Source organism: Trichosurus vulpecula, chromosome 5 (assembly GCF_011100635.1).
Source record: "Trichosurus vulpecula isolate mTriVul1 chromosome 5, mTriVul1.pri, whole genome shotgun sequence".
In the NCBI taxonomy this organism is placed as follows: domain Eukaryota; kingdom Metazoa; phylum Chordata; class Mammalia; order Diprotodontia; family Phalangeridae; genus Trichosurus; species Trichosurus vulpecula.
Window position 1 is genome coordinate 202914239 of NC_050577.1, and position 16730 is coordinate 202930968.

Genomic DNA, 16730 nt, shown 5'->3' on the forward strand with positions numbered 1-16730 from the left:
TAGTCATTGTCAGAGCTTGGTTTTGAACCCATGTTTACCAATGCCAAGACCAGCACTCTTGACACCGTACTGCCTGCCTTTCTCTGATGACTGGGAGAGTAGGAGGGCAGGGAATGTTATCCCCAGGTCACACATGGGATGTATAAACAAATCGACAAGTTATGACAGGAAGAATTTATTAAGTTCTTACTATGTGCCAAACACTGTGCTAAGCTCTGGTGTTACAAAGAAAGGGGAAGGGGAAAAACCCTGTCTTCAAGGACCTCACATTCTAAAGGCAGAGATAATATGCCAATAATTTTTTATATACTATACATGTGTCCGTATGTACGTACAATAGATCATCGTATTATACTCATCTGCCATGTATATGTGGATATATAGATATATGAATTTATATATAAACAAATCTGTATGTGTCTATACATACACATGCATACATGCACACATGTACAAATTGGTAGATACCAAATATGTATATGTAGATATATAATATGGATTTGTATCTGCACTCATTTATGTGTGCACATATAAATTGGTAGATGCCATAAATGTATATGTACATATATTTGTATACATACAAATTTGTTTGCATACATATATACACACTGAAGAAGAAAATGGCAAATCACTCCAGTGTCTTTGCCAAGAAAACCCCAAATGGGATCACAAAGAATTGAACGTGACTGAAACAAACAACAAATACCTAGACATGTATACATACATGTATATACAAACTGGTAGATACCATATATGTGCATATAGATATATATGTTTGTATATATAGAAATGCATATACAGGAATACATATTCCTACATATAAATATGTGCATATATATATATATGTTTGTATATATAGAAATGCATATATAGGAATACATATTCCTACATATAGATATGTGCATATAGGTATATATGTTTGCATATACAGAAATGCATATATAGGAATACATATTCCTACAGATAGATATATGCACATGTATTTATGTGTGTATACAAATTCATATACATACACACAAAACATGTCCGCATCTACATATATGTTCGTGTATATTTAATATGTATCCAAATATGCACATGCGGCACCTATCATATGTGCGTGTGTATACATCAATACATACATGTTTATGTTTGTGTGTGTATCCATCAATCTGTCTATGGTGCATTGGAGGGGTTCTCAGAGGGATGGCATTGGAGGAATGTAGAAGGGTCGGGAAACGCTTCTTATAGAAGGTATAATTTTGGCTTAGTCCTGAAGGAAGCCAGGGAGACCAAGAGGTAGAAATGAGGTTGAGTGTTCCAAGGATGAATGATTTAGCCTCACCCGTCGTCTCACTTGTGCTCAGTATAACAGAACAAAGGTCTGGGACTCTTCTTTGCTGGGTGCCCTGCTTTTGAGATGGAATGATCTGTAGGTTCGCCTCCAGACATGTTAATTCACAACCAAGAGAGCCTAGGCTAGACTCAGGTCATAGGACCACAGAATTCTAGCTTCAGAAGGGATCTCTGCAGCCAATCCATCCCTGAAAAAGAATCCACACTACAATCTACTTCACTTTTTGGTCATCTAGCCTGTCTGGAGAGATCTCCTTCCATGAAGGGGGTCCCACTACCTCTTTCTGCAGTCTGTTCTACCTTCACAACTCAGGGTCACAGGAAATGACAACAGGCCTAAATGTGCCTCTCTGCAACTCCCATCCTTTGCTTCTAGTTTTGCCCTGGGGGGTGGTCAAACTTATCTCTGTAAAGCCACTCTGGACTATCTGGCTCTCTGATAACTTCGTTGCTCTATAGCACTTTCATACTCACATATGTAGCTTGCATTAAATTAATTTATATTTATTGCATTTTTTTCCTAAATATTTGTAAGTACTATATATATAAATGTTTTCCCCCTCTGTCTCCTGTAAACTTCCTACAGCTAAGGAGTCAGACCTTCTGTTTCTCTTCTCTAGCCCAGTCTATTCCTGGGCTCTGTACATAGCGAGCACTTTATCTTTTAACACATTTTAACTTTATCATTTTAACATATCACTGACTGAATGATGGGTTCACCTCATTTCCACTGTCTCGTTAGAACCAAGAACAAAGAACAAAGGAGAGGAAAGGCCAACACCATGTTCTCCATTCATCACGAGAAGGGGCAGCCGTGTCAGTGACTCCGAGGACAGCCAAACAACAGCCTTCCTCTACGTGTGTTCCTACCTCCCCTCTCCAGCAGCCAGCATTGTATAGCCATAGTTAGCTCCCCCAGAGACTCAGGCCACCTGGCACTCTCTCTGTATTGATTTGAAGCTGGGGGAGAGAAAGCTGAGGAAGGAAGACTGTTTCTAAGTCTGTCCTCACCCCTTCTCCTCTAACTCCCCTGCCAGTCCCTGGCCAGAGAAGAAATGATTGCTTGAATAAATCAGAAAGTAGGAATTGACCCCTGATGGGTTGAAATCCCAGTTTAGGTGGTTTTTTTTTTCTTTTGCTGTCTTTTCTCACATATCCTTGTTTCATTTTCGGAAATTTCCCAATGAATCCTGCTCCCCTCCCCCACCCTGCCCCCTACTCCATTTTCACTGGGCTGAGTGTCCTGAAGAATTTTGTTGTAGATTGCCCATGGCTGAGATTGTTATCTTCAAAGATACTGAGGGTAGTTCAGGCCTGAATAGATCTGCTTTCCCTATTGTCGTTCACCTGGACTTAGGGGGGAGGAAGGGAAATTTAACCCAAAGATCAAGGAAGAGCACAGACTGGATCAGTGATAACCTGGGACTATTGCCTTTTGTGACCTAGTTCTATCTTGTTTCTGGTTTCTTTATGGGCATAGATTTGAGTCAGTTAAGCATCAACCTGTATTGTTCTTAGGAATGTTAAAACTGGGAAGAATCTCAGAAATCATCCAGTTAGCTAGTTTTTTGTTTTCATCATTTTCTAGCTGAAAAATGGGAACCCCATAGGCAGGAAATGCTCCAAATGCCCCAAGTCACACAGCTAGTGATGAAACACTGCATTGGTATGGTATTCAATCATTTTCAGTTGTGTCCAACTCTTCGTGACCCCATTTGGGATTTTCTTGGCAAAGATGTGGGAGTGGTTTGCTATTTTCTTCTCCAAATCATTTTACAGATGAGGAAACTGAGGCGAACAGGGTTAAGTGACTTGCCCAGGTATCACATAGCTAGTCTGAGGCTGGATTTGAACTCAGGTTCTCTGAACTCCACTGCTCCATCTCACTGCCCCCCAAAACACTGTATCACCTCTCCTTAAAAAAAGCCTAATTTGTCTCTTGTGACTTTTAACTTCTCTTTCAATTCAGTTTTTAAAAAAAATTATGTTTTCTACATCCCCTTCTTACTCTCCCCCAATCCCCACTGAGTCAAATGAAAAGCAAAAGTCATGAAAAACATGTATACATACACACACACACACACACACACACACACACATTTCCTCCCCATCAAAACATCTTTCCATATTGGCCATGTCCAAAGAAATTTTGTCTCATTCGGCATTCTGAGTACTGCACCTCTATCAGGAGGTATACAGCATGTTTCAGTATTAGTCCTCTAAGGAGCTCTCTCTGGTCTTTTCACCGGGAATGCTTGGAAGTCCTCTAATTCCCCTGTAGCATCATACTCAGTTTTGCTAGGTAAGTTATTCTTGGCTGTAAGCCTATATCCTTAGCCTTTTAGAGTATCATATTCCAACCTCTCCATTCCTTTATAGTGGTGGATGCTAAATCATGTGTGATCCTGACTGTGGCTTCTTGAATTCCTTTTTTATGGCTGCTTGCAGTATTTTTTTTTTCCAATAAAACTCTAGATTTTGGCTATAATATTCCTGAAAGTTTTCATTTTGAGGTTTCTTTCAGGTGGTGACCACTAGATTTTTTTAATTTTTGCTTAGAATCTCTGGTTGTAAGAGATCTGGGCAGTTCTCTTTTAAGTTTTCTTGAAATAGGATGACCAAGCTCTTTTTTTTTTTTTTTTTTTTTTTTTTTGGTCATGGCATTCAGACAGTCCAGTGATTGCTAGTTTTTCTCCTTTCCAGGTCACTTGTTTTTGTTATGAGATACCTTATTTTTTCTTATATGTTTTATCTTTTAATTTTGTTTGAATATTTCTTATTGCTTCATAGAGTCACTGGCTTCTATTTGATCCATGCTTATTTTCAGGGAGTTTGTTTTTTGGACAGTGTTTTGTACTTTTTGGGCTAAACTGTTAATTCTCTTTCCAGTTCTTCCTTCCATACTTTTTATTTCTTTTCCAATTTTTCCCTCAAGTACACTCATTTAACTTATAAAAAAATTAAAAACCCTTTTGAAAAAACTCTTGTTTCGTCACTTCCAGGAATACTAGTTGAATTTTTGCCTAAGCTGTGTTTTCTGCAGAGGCTTTCCTGGTAGGTGTTTTGGAGACATTGTCTCATGAGTTTGTGTCTTGAGTGTCCCTTCCTTTTTTGTTTGCTTGTTCTTCCGACCTCTTTCTAACTTTAGACTTGATGTTAGAACTGGAAGGAAGATCTGGATGGGTCCTGTTGCTCCTTTTTGTGGGTCTTGAGTATTGTGTTATTCCAGGATCTCAGGGGCTGATCCAGGGCAAAGTCTGATTGCTGCCCACTGATCAGAGCTCTGCAAATTCCTGGCCTGGGTTTGGGTCTGAGCAAGAGTGGATTGCTGCTGGACTCTGCTCCTATCAACCAGCTAGAAAGTTTTGTTGGCTTGGTATGGCAGCATTGGAGGCTTCTCTTTCTTCTGGGATTCCTGCCTTGGTTATTCCTTTTCAGGCTGAGCTAGATGCTGGAAATGAGACCCTGCTCTGTGACTGGGGTCTGAACCATACTGCTGCTGTTGCTGGCTTCTAGACCTCCTTCTTTCTAGGTATAATGCCCTGGGCCTCCCTACCTTGGAATGTCACTGGGTTGTGAGCAACAAAGTTGTCAATTGGCACCTGTCCCTGTTTCAGTGTCCTCGTGCGAGTTTCCAACCTCTTCCTGCCCTGATGCAAAGCCTCTTTCTCGGCATTGGAATGCTTGCACACTGCATGTTCCTCACCTGAACACATCCCCAGTGCCTGCAGACCTCCCTATCTGTTAACATGAGCCGGAGAAATGATTCACTGGGACTTTTTCTGGATTTTCCTTGGTGTATCTTCTAGATATGTTTGGAGGAATTTTGTGCAGGGGAGTATGGCTGCATCACATTCTACCACTCCAACAATTTGGCTTCACCTTCTCAATTCACCTTAACTCAACAGGCATTTGTTAAACACTTGTGCTAGGTGCTGTGCTAGGTTCTAACAAATAACCAAAAAATGGAATTTCTCTGCCCTCAAGGTGCTTATATCCTTCTGGAGAGAAGCAACATGTATACAGGTAAATAATTTGTGTGTGTGTGTGTGTGTAATATGTATGTGTATATGTATGTGTGTGTATGTAATATGTATGTGTGTGTATGTATATATATTATATATATGTGTAAAGGTATGGGATCGAGACCTCTTTCCAACTTTGAAGTGGCCCATGTATATCTTGTGAGACTTTAGACTTTCTAAATGGCACATTCTGAATGGCTCATAAAGGGTATGAACTTCTATTTGCAAATGAAAATATTCCACCCCTCCCCCTAGTCAGAAGCTGATAGTTTATAACTAGAGAAGCCAGCGTAGCTCACTCGAATGGCAATAGGCCATAAATGAGTTCAGTCTGCAACTGGGATGCTGCTCTGAAGATGGTGGCTCTGGAGCCGAATGAACAGAGTAGCATGAATTTGGGCTGTTTCCAAAGGTATATTGTAGTACCCTAGGGCAAGATGTCAACTGAGCCTGAAATGAAGACAGAAAACATAATCAACTTTCAGCTCAGAATAAGCAAGACACTTTATGTTACTGGAAGGTTAAGGGGATTGATCAGGGAACCCCTGATCAATAGACTGGTGACATTTTAGAACATAAGGAGCAGGTAATAGAGATGAAATTTTGTTACTTTCAGATTCTGAGTAGATTCTTTTGTACCTTTGTTTGAGATTGAGCTACTCTGTTCCCATGATCAGTTACTCTTCTACCCAGCCCTCACCTCAGCCACAGGCAAATGGTAATGCCCTGGATCTTGCCATCACACACAAATGCACCACTTCCATGTTCACAAATGCAAAACTTCCTTTTTTTGGTGATAATATATTATCATTCCACCTGTCCCTCTTCTTTGTCACCCTAAACCCTGTTCTTTGTCCTCACCCCAGCTTTCTAGTCCCTCTGTGCCTTAGTTCATTCCCATGCCATCACTTTTGCACTGCCTACACTCTATTCCCTTCCCTTTCTTGGTCCTTCTTCTCTGGCGTCCCATTGCCAATTTCGACCTGCCAAAATTACTTCCACTATCCACTCTCTTTGCGTCTACTTTTGTGTTACTGACCAAAGCTGGAGAAAATCATGAAACCATGTTGATTAGGTCCGCTGCAGTTTATATTATGTAGTGTGAACTGGGCTTTCACTGTAGCAAGGCAATCCATTTATACTTCCTTAATTGACTCTCGCCTCACTGGCTTTTCCAAACCTTTCATCCCTCCTCAAACCTCCATTGGGCCCCAACTCTGGACATTTTCCCTGGCTGTCCTATGTGCCTGGAATTGTCTTTCTTCATCTCTTTTTCTTGGATTTCCTTGCTTCCTTCAAGTCCCAGCTAAAATCCCACGTATGAGAAGGAAGCCTTTCCTGATCACACTTCTTAATTCTAGTCCTTTATCTTTGATCATTATCTCTAATATATCCTGCCTGCCTCCTGTTTGTGCATATTTGTTTGCATGTTATCTTCTTCATGTCTTTCTTTGTATCCCTAGCATGTAGCAGTGTGCCTGGCACGTAGTAGGAGCTTAATCAATGCTTGTTGACTGACTGACTCCAGTGGCCAGTTTTAAGACTCAGAGGCTCTGTAAATTGTAGTGACCCTTTCACAACATGTAAAAGAAATGTAAAAAAAAAGTGTTTACATTCTGTTTCTCTTTTAAGAGGTATGAAGAAGTTATACCATCACTTTGATGGAATTCTGTGGGGCTAGCCATTGGATGACTAAAGAATCATCCATGTCCCTGGCGGCCTTTAAAAAGCAAGGCTCACTCTTTAATAAGTCATGTCTGACAGTGGAAAAGAGTATTAGGCATGAAGGATCTAGCTCTTTAGCGACAATTGTTCTTCACATTTACCCCTGCTCTTCTACCAAAGCGTGGCTAGGGATAGAATTCCTGCCCTTGCTTTCCATTTGGCAATGCCATCTACCAGCTGATCAATTCACCCAGCAGGGAGTGAGCAGAGAGGCCACCTCAAGACAAGCTAGCCCATCAGAGATGGCCCACGTGGACCAGCATAAGAATAACTACAAAGAGAGAAAGGACATCAGGGCCCTGCGGTGCTAATGGTGTGGATTGCCTTCACCATGTGTATTCCGTACTTGTGTGTCTGTCTACTGACATACTCCATGCTTACCCAGTCTTTTCGATGATACTGTGTGTATTTGATGGAGGTTTATGGGGGAATGTGGTGTAAACTGTTCTAACCATGTATGTCATTTCAGTCAATGTCTTTGCTTTGAGGTAGTTGTGCCCTCTAGCAATGATTGGAGGTATACAGATCAGTGGGGTCTTTTTAGAAATGGTTTCAGGAATTCAGTCACAGAAAGGACCTTTACTCTGTCCCATTGGGGACCCAATCTGTGAATTAGTCAATAGAGGGCCCTACATTAAATTGCTTGTGAATATTTTAATATAAATATTAACTGGTTCATTATGAACAAGAGCAAAAGAAAAATACAAAAAAAACCCCTAAAAGTGACTATAGGTATTGAAATATAACTGCATACCTCTGTTGGTTGCCAAAAGAAGCCAAAGATTTTTATATTTATTTTTCACAAGATACTAAGGAAGAGAAAGCATTTACAACTGCAGAGGGTTGTGAAGGTTTGTCTAGCCAGGGGTAGGAGTGCCAACTGTTGATTATAGATGACCTGCCCCCTACCTCATTGTAGGCTAGGTTCGGATCTCTACTTACTTTGGGAACCTACTGCTTCCTAGTGGAGAGCATATTTATTCTGTCTTAGACTTTGTTGTCACAATGTTGCAAATTTCTGTCATCACCTAGGGAGGAAGGGGGCCCCCATTAAAAAGAAGTCTTTTTCTCCACCAGCCTTTCATTACGGTGGAGAACCCAGGCAAAAGAAAGTTGGCACTAAGGTGACTGGCTTATCACTTCCTCCTTCTATTTCATCTCTGGGCACAGGAGAGTGGACCTTTATCCCCAGCCCCTTTCAGCTACTGAATTTGGAGGCCTCTTTGCCTTGAAGCCCATTTACACTTCTGGAAGAACAGTCTGTTTTGTCCTGAGTCACCAAACTGAGAAAACAATAAATCTTCAGTCTTCAGCGCCTACTAAACACACAAATTCCAGGCCTCCACCACCTATTTTGGACCAGTTTTCAGACACCAGGCCTAATAAGTATCCAGATACAAACTCTTTGTACAGATTATGTTATGGATGTGTATCATCCCTCATTATGAGAAAAAGGAGTTGGCACCAAGTGTGGAGGCAGGTCTCCAGGGACTGAATCACCAGGTATTTGCTAACCTAAAGCCCAACCCAACCTCTTTGCTGACTCAATCCCTTTTTCATTGGTATTTGAGAGAGTATCACCCTTTGTCATCACAGGGCTCTAGGAAAAGGGTAAAGTAGTGCTTCTCGAGAAGAGCTTGGAGAACAATTTATACAGTAACAACTCTGTAAAGAATAACAACTTTGAAAGACTTAACTCTGATCAGCTCAGTGACAACCATGATCCCAGAGGACAAATTATGGAACTTGCTACTGGCAGAGAGGTGTAGAATGAAGTGTACAATTTCAGACATGGCCAGTATAGGAATTTGTTTTGCTTGGTTATGTGTATTTTTTCCAAAAAAAGGAGTAATACTTGCCATCCCGTGTTTAATAAACTCCCACATCCTCCCCTGATCCTTGGGATTCAGGCTCATAATTTGCTGAGACAAAACAAACCAAAAAACTCAAAATGCCAGACCCCTGTCCTTAATACCACTCCTCACTTTCTCATCCTCGTTCACCTCAGCCTTGCACCCTTCCAACTCTGGTCTTCGGTGCCCTACCATCCTGTCTTGCCCTCTGAACTCCCTGTTGTTAGTAAACTTCTCTTTATCCTGTATCTCTTGCACCCTTTCCATCTTCTTTGCACTTATAGGGTCCTTCTAGAAGACACTATATGCCTGGCTGAATACCGGGTAGTGCTTTCCTGCCCCTGCCCCCCTAGGTCAGGAGGAGCAGACATACTCCTTACTTTTCTTATTCTTCCATTTTGTGGGGATCACTCATTGACCTTTCCTCATTAGAAGTTCACTCCATCTATCTAGTCCAGATCTTTCTTGATGTCACAAGCTGGCTTCCAGTTTATTCTCCTTTCTTTCTCAATGTCTTGGGTTTTTTAGCCCCTCTCTGTAGCTTTGTATTTAGGGACTTCAGCATATACATTGAGGTCTCCTTAAACACTCTAACAACCTACTATACCCATCTCATCAATTCCCATGACCTACATCTTAACTTCATCTTGGTCAGTCTCAGGGAAGGCCACATCTTAGATGTCATCATCGCACATAAATTCATGAACTCTAAAATTTCTGATTCTGATCATAGCCTATCTTTGCAGTGTTAGCTGAGACAAAACTAAAATAATTTAGAAAGTCATTTACTAAGTCATTCAGCAAAGAGGAGAGCTGAAAAAGGGATATCCCACTCCTCCAGAGTGTCTGTAAGTTACACATTATATAGGATTCAAACAAAGGAACAAGGAAACAGTAGCTGATTGTCCAGCATAGAGATAGTTTCCAGATAAGACATGCAGGTTGCTTGAGATGTGCAGCAGCAGAAAACCTCTTACATTTTGACAAGACTGGGTTTTTTGTCAGCACAGCCTAGGTCCCGAGTTAAGCATTAAACCAATCTGGTCTCTGAGCAACAGGTCTGGTTTCTCAGCCAAACAGCACTTCTATACTTGTGGTGGCACAATTACAGAAGCAGATAGCTAGGTTAAGGTTTAAATAACCTGAATCAGTGGAGGCTTCTCCTTCACTGCCCATCTTATCAAGAGCTTGATAGAATTTCTTTGAGGAGTGTTGGGCACTAGATGGGTGGCAGCTCATAGATGGAGGAATGAAATTGGGTTAGCATCAGGGTCTATAAGTCAAGCACACTGTACAGTACAGGGAGATTTCCCAGACATTGAAAGAACACATATGGCCACATATATCACAAAGGAGGTTTTTTTTTCTTCCTAAAACTTTATCTCCTGCTGAAAGTCTGAAGTGGGAGTAAGTTCCTGCTTACTGGCATGGAGAGTTTAGCATCAGATTACTCTATGAAAGCTGGGAGAGCTGTTTCAAGTATGAAATATCATTAATCTTCCTCCAGCACTCTATACTCTTTGGCTATAGTTTTTTTTTTTTTTACAGCAGTCCTTATGGCTGGCTGTATTTCCCCCTTAGAAATCCTTCAGGGGAAAAAAAAAGAAAAAAGAAAGAAATCCTTCAGGGTAGCAGAATCTACAAACAACACTAGACATAATGCAAGACAAAGATTTTCCTGAGGAGCTCCTGACTGAAAAAAGCGGGGGTATTAGTGTTTGGCCCATGAATGGCTCAATACTGGACAATAGTTTATTTTAACTAGTATGGGCTTCCCTCAGTAATCTGGGTCATCCTAAGTGAATGAGTATAGGACTGATGTTAGGTAAATGCGTTGTCAGGGTTACTTAATCAACTAAACAGATAAAGGATTCCCTGCTGGCAGGTTACAAGGGCCTGCAACTGAAGGCTCTTGTATTTGCTGCTGCCAGTATAAAGTCATGCACCGGCTATCTGGTTTATTTTCTAATAGTCATGGGAGAATAAGAGAAGTACAGGAAGAGAAAGAGAAGGAGAGAGAGAAAAAATAGAAAGATCTGTTGGAGGACTGGCCAAATTAACAAATGGTGGATCCACACTGCCCCCAGAGCTTGGTTGGTCAATCCAAGAGGACTACTCATTTTCCCATAAAGGGGGCTAGGCTAGTTCTAATCCTCCCTGAGTAATTTCCCAGGTCAAGATGGTACACAGTCCCCTAGCTTTCTGGACCCAGAGTCGTCAGTCCTGAGACCTAGTCCAGGGCCAGGAGTAACTTGACTGTGAATTAACTGAACCATGGGGGAACATACTCAGTTCTTGCTGCGCAGAATGATCCCATCTTGGTCAAATCCCTCTTTTCAGATCTACCATCAGAAACCCTTCTTCTGACACCAATTGTTAGCTGCGAAAAAAACCCCCAACTGAAATAATTTCTAAAGGAGTTTAAGTTGTTCAGCAGAGGGGAAAGCCAAAAAAGAGGTAGCCCACTCCCCTCATTGTCTGTAAGTTACACATTATATAGGTTTAAAAAAAAGATCATTATTACAATTAAATTATTACAACTAAATAGTAGCTGATTGGCCAGCACAGAAGCTGTTTCCAGATAAGACACATAGCTTGTACGAGGTATATAGCAGGAGAAAACTTCTCACATTAATCTTTGGATCTGAATGGGTTTCTGGTCAGCGCAGAAACTAAGTTCTAAGTTGAGCATTAAATAGACTGGTCTCAAAACAACAGGCCTTGTTTCTTAGCCAGACGGGGCTAGGTTAAATAGTGCATACAGTTTTGCCACAGCAGCTCTACCTTTGTCTAATTCCTCCTAAACCTCTTTTATTTTCACCACAACCTCCACCACCATCCCTCCCCGTGCTCTCATCACTCCTGCTCTTGTCCTACTTTGCTTCCTTCAACCTCTTGGTGGACTAAACTTAACTCCATACTTTCCTCTACCTGGAATCCCTTTCCCCTTGTCCTATAGCCTCATAAGCCCTGTTCAGCAGTCTCCCTGGATTACCTTTACTATCCATCTCTTTCATGTGCTTCTGAACTAGGTGTCACATAATCATGTTGACTGGATCCGCTACAAATTCATTTTATCAAACTTTAACTAAGTTGCCATTACTGCGTGGCAGTCCTTGTATTTCTCCCTGATTGAGTATCTACAACTTGACTTTGTTTATGTACCAGTTTGCTTAGTCATTTCCCAATTGATGGGCATTGCCTTTATTTTTACTACATAAAATTCTGCTATAAAATTTTTGGTGTGAGGGGCAGCTAGGTGGCGTAGTGAGTAGAGCACCGGCCCTGGAGTCAGGAGGACCTGAGTTCAAATGTGACCTCAGACACTTGACACATGTACTAGCTGTGTGACCTTGGGCAAGTCACTTAACCCCAATTGCCCTGCCCCCCCCCCAAAAAAAACCCCCAAATTTTTGGTGTGTATGGGACTCTTCTTTTTTCTTTCATTTTTAAAAAAATTCTGAACTTAAGAAATAAAACAAGTATTTCCATGACAAAGTGGAATAGAAAAAAAAGAGGATCGAGCCTGAAACTGCAGATCTGTTAGGAAAACCTTTTAAATATACAGCAAAGTAATCATGTAACTTTTTTTCTTCTCCCCCCAATGTGTACATATGTGTGTGTGTGTGTGTGTGTGTGTGAGAGAGAGAGAGAGAGAGAGAGAGAGAGAGAGAGAGAGAGAGAGAGAGAGTTCTTTTTCTGGATGCAAGTGGCATCTTCCTTCATGGACCTTTGCAGTTAATTTGGGTATTTGTATTAGTGAGAATGACTTGGTTGCTCAAGGTTGTTCTTAAAACAGTATTGCTGTTATTGTAGACAACATTCTCTTGGTTCTGCTCATTTTGCTCTTCATTATTTCATGCAAGTCTTTCCATGTTTTTCTAAGGTCATCGAGTTCATCATTTCTTATAGCAGAGTAATATTCCATCCCAAACATATGCCACAATTTGTTTAGCCAATTTTGTTTAGTCTCTTACCCCCATTCAGTATTAGTAGAACACTTGGATCTTCTTTGCTCCCTTCAATTATAGATTATAGGATCATGGATTTGGAGGTGGAAGGGACTTTTGAGGTCAAGTCCAACTCCCTTATTTTACAGATGAGGAAACTGAGGCCCAGAAAGATCAAGTGACTTGACCAGGGTCATACAGCTAACAAGTTCCTGAGACAGGATTCAATCTTATCTTCCTAACACCAAGACCAGTGCTGTATCTACTGCACTACATTGGTTCTGTAGTGTCACATGTGAGGAATAGAAGGAAGGCTAGTGCCTTTGGATCACAGGATACTTGGGGTAAGGTGTAAGAAGACTGGAAAGGATGGAAAGGAACATGTTATAAATGGCTTTAAAGGCCAAACAGAGGATTTTACCAGAGGAGCAGGCTGGTTTTTGAATAGGCAGAGGAACTATTGACCAAAATGTCAACATTGCTGGGTTATGGAGAAAGCAAGGGAATTACAGAAAAACATCTACTTCTGCTTCATTGACTACACTAAAGCCTTTGACCGCGTGGATCACAGTAAAATCTGGCAAGTTCTCAAAGAGATGGGAATGCCAGATCATCATCTTACTGTATGTGGGCCAAGAAGCAACAATTAGAATCAAACATGGAACAACTGGTTTAAGATTGGAAAAGGATTGATAAACCCAAAGAGTCTAGCTTCTGGGTTAAGAATTCACTATTTCACAAAAAATCCTGGGAAAACTGGAAAATAGTACAGCAGAAACTGGGCATTGACCAATATCTTACACCATGTACCAAAATAAAGTCAAAATGGGTCCATGGTTTGGGTGTAAAGGCTGATGCTATAAGCAATTTGGGAGAGCAAGGAATAGTTTACCTGTCAGATTTATGGGGAAGGGAAGGATTTATGACTAAACAAGAGATAGAGAGTGTTATGAAATGCAAAATGGATAATTTTGATTACGTCAGATTGAAAAGTTTTTGTACAAACAAAGCCAATGCAACTAAGATTAGGAGGGAAGCAGAAAATTGGGAAAGAATTTTTACAAACAGTATCTCTGACAAAGCCCTCATCTCTAAAATATACAGGGAACTGAGTCACATTTATAAGAATATAAGTCATTCCCCAATTGATAAATGGTCAAAGGATATGAACAGGCAGTTTTCAGAGGAAGAAATTGAAGATATCTGTAGTCATATGAAAAAATGCTCTAAACCACTATTGACTAGAGAAATGCAAATCAAAGCAACTGTAAGGTACCACATCTCTCCCGTCATATTGGTCAACATGACAAAACAGGAAAATTATAAATGCTGGAGAGGATGTCAGAAAATTGGAACAGTTACATTGTTGGTGGAGCTGTGAACTGATCCAACCATTCTGGAGAACAATTTGGAACTATGCCCAAAGGGCTATAAAGATGTGGATACCCTCTGATCCAGTAATACAACTTCTAGGGCTGCATCCCAAAGAGATCATACAAGTGGGAAACGGACTTGTACGTACAAAAATATTTATAGCAGCTTTTTTTGTGGTGGTAAAGAATTGGAAATCAAGGGGATGCCCATCAATTGGGGAATGGCTAAATAAGTTGTGGTATATCAATGTAATGGAATACTATTGTGCTATAAGAAATAGGCAACAGACAGACTTCATAATAACCTGGAAAGACCTACATGATCTGAGGCTGACTGAGGGGAGCAGAACCAGGAGAACATTATACACGCTTATAGACACATGGTGTCTGTGATGACTAACTTTGATGGACTTGGCTCTTCTCAGCAATACAAGGTTCAAAGACAGCTCCAAAGGACTCGTGCTGGAAAAAGCTGTGCACATCCAGAGAAAGAATTACAGAGTCTGAATGCAGATTGAGGCAAACTATTTGCTCTCTCTTTTTTTTCCTCTTTTTTGGTTTTGTTTCTTCTTTCTCATGATTCATTCCGTTGGTTTTAATTCTTCTTTACAACTTGACTGTTGTGTAAATAAGTTTAATGTGAAGGCATATGTAGAACATATATCAGATTACATGCCATCTTGGTGGGAAGGGGGGAGAATAGGGAGGAGGAGAAAATTTGGAACTCAAAAACTTGTGGAACTGAGTGTTATAAACCAAAAATAAAAAATAAATTAAAAAAAGAAAAAAAGATTGGAAAAGGAGCATGACAAGGCTGTACATTATTACCTTATTTAATTTATATATAGAGTACATCACGCAGAATGCCAGGCTGGATAAATCAAAAGCCAGAATTAAGGTTACCACGAGAAATATCAACAATCTCAGATATGCAGATGATACCACTCTAATGGCAGAAAGTGAAGAGGAATTAAGAAGCCTCTTGATGAGGGTGAAAGAAGAGAGTGTGAAAGCTGGCTTGAAGCTTAATATGAAAAAAATCTAAGATTTTGGCAACTGGTCTCATCCCTTCTTGGCAAATAGAGGGAGAAGAAGTGGAAACAGTGTCAGATTTTATATTCTTGGGCATAAAGATCACTGTAGATGGCAGCTGCAGTCATGAAATTAAAAGATGCCTGCTCCTTGGAAGGAGAGCTATGGCAAATCTGGAGAGCACACTAAAAAGCAGAGTCACCACCTTGCTAACAAAAGTCCCTATAGTCAAAGCTATGGTTCTTCCAATAGCAATGTATGGTTGTGTGAGTTGGACTATAAAGGAAACTGAGTGCTGCAGAATCAGTGCTTCCAAATTGTGTCTCTAAGACTTTTGAGAGTCACTTGGACAGGAAGGAGATCAAATCACTTAAAGAAAATAATTCAAGCTATTAACTAGTAGGTCAGATACTGAAGCTGAAGCTTCAATACTTTGGCCACATAATGAGAAGACAAGACTCATTGGAAAAGACCCTGATGTTGGGAAAGATTGAAAATAAAAGGTAAAGGGGATGACAGAGGATGAGATGCATAGAAAGTATCATGGAAACGATGGATATGAACTTGGACAGATTTTGAGGCATAGTGAAGGATAGAAGTTCCAAGAATGCTATGGTCCAAGGGATTTTTTGAACTCATGATTCCTGATTCCAAGGCCAGTACTCTGTCTACCATGCCATCTAGCTGCCCATGGATGTCCCTAGTTTCCTTCAAAGCATGGCTTAGGTGCCATCTCCTACATGAATGAGATCTTTTCTCATTCCCCCAGTTGGTGCTTTCTCTTCCTCGAAATTGCTTTTTATATATGCTGTATTTATCTATCTGTGTACATGTTGTGTCTACTCAATAGAATGCAAGATCTTTGAAGTCAGGGATTGTTTTGTTTTTGCCTTTGTATTCCTAGCAGATTCCTAGTAAATGCTTAATAAATGTTTGTTGGGGGCAGCTAGGTGGTGCAGTGCATAGAGTACTGTAACTGGAGTCAGGAAGAATCATTTTCCTGAGTTCAAATCTAGTCTCAGACACTTACTAGATATGTGACCCTGGGCAAGTCATTTAACTCTGTTTGCCTCAGTTTCCTCATCTGTAAAATGAGCTAGAGAAGAACATGGCAAAACTGCTCCAATATGTTTGCCAGGAAAACCCCAAATGGGGTCATGAAGGGTTGGACATGACTGAAATGGCTGAACAACAACAAGCCATTTGTACAAATAGCACAATACAACATAGAAATAAGTGTTTAGGAGACATATAAACAAAACACCATGAATGCTGAGTAGAGAGAGATCATTCCCAGCTGGAAAGGATCAGAAAAAACTTAGTGGAGGAAGATGGCAAGAGAGCTAGGCTTTGAAGGTTGGATAGTATTTCAACAAGCAAATTGGGGCAGGGTAGATGGGGGTCATTCCAGAAATAAAGTGTCCTGAGAAAAGGACA

At 40.6% G+C, this 16730-nt stretch overlaps 1 protein-coding gene across 3 annotated transcripts in view; it reads left to right on the forward strand.

Moving 5' to 3' along the window:
* The window catches only part of B4GALNT3 (beta-1,4-N-acetyl-galactosaminyltransferase 3), a 153131-nt gene that overhangs the window by 51026 nt on the left and 85375 nt on the right, over positions 1–16730 (forward strand). For 2 of the 3 annotated variants that reach the window (XM_036760207.1, XM_036760208.1), the window contains exons 1-2: positions 4803–4867; positions 5323–5361. The exons of the other annotated variant lie outside the window; for it this stretch is intronic. In XM_036760207.1, the coding sequence (XP_036616102.1) occupies positions 5352–5361 (10 nt within the window). In that variant the 5' untranslated portion in view covers positions 4803–4867; positions 5323–5351. Of the gene's footprint in view, positions 1–4802; positions 4868–5322; positions 5362–16730 lie in introns of those variants that run through there. 3 annotated transcript variants of the gene reach the window in all.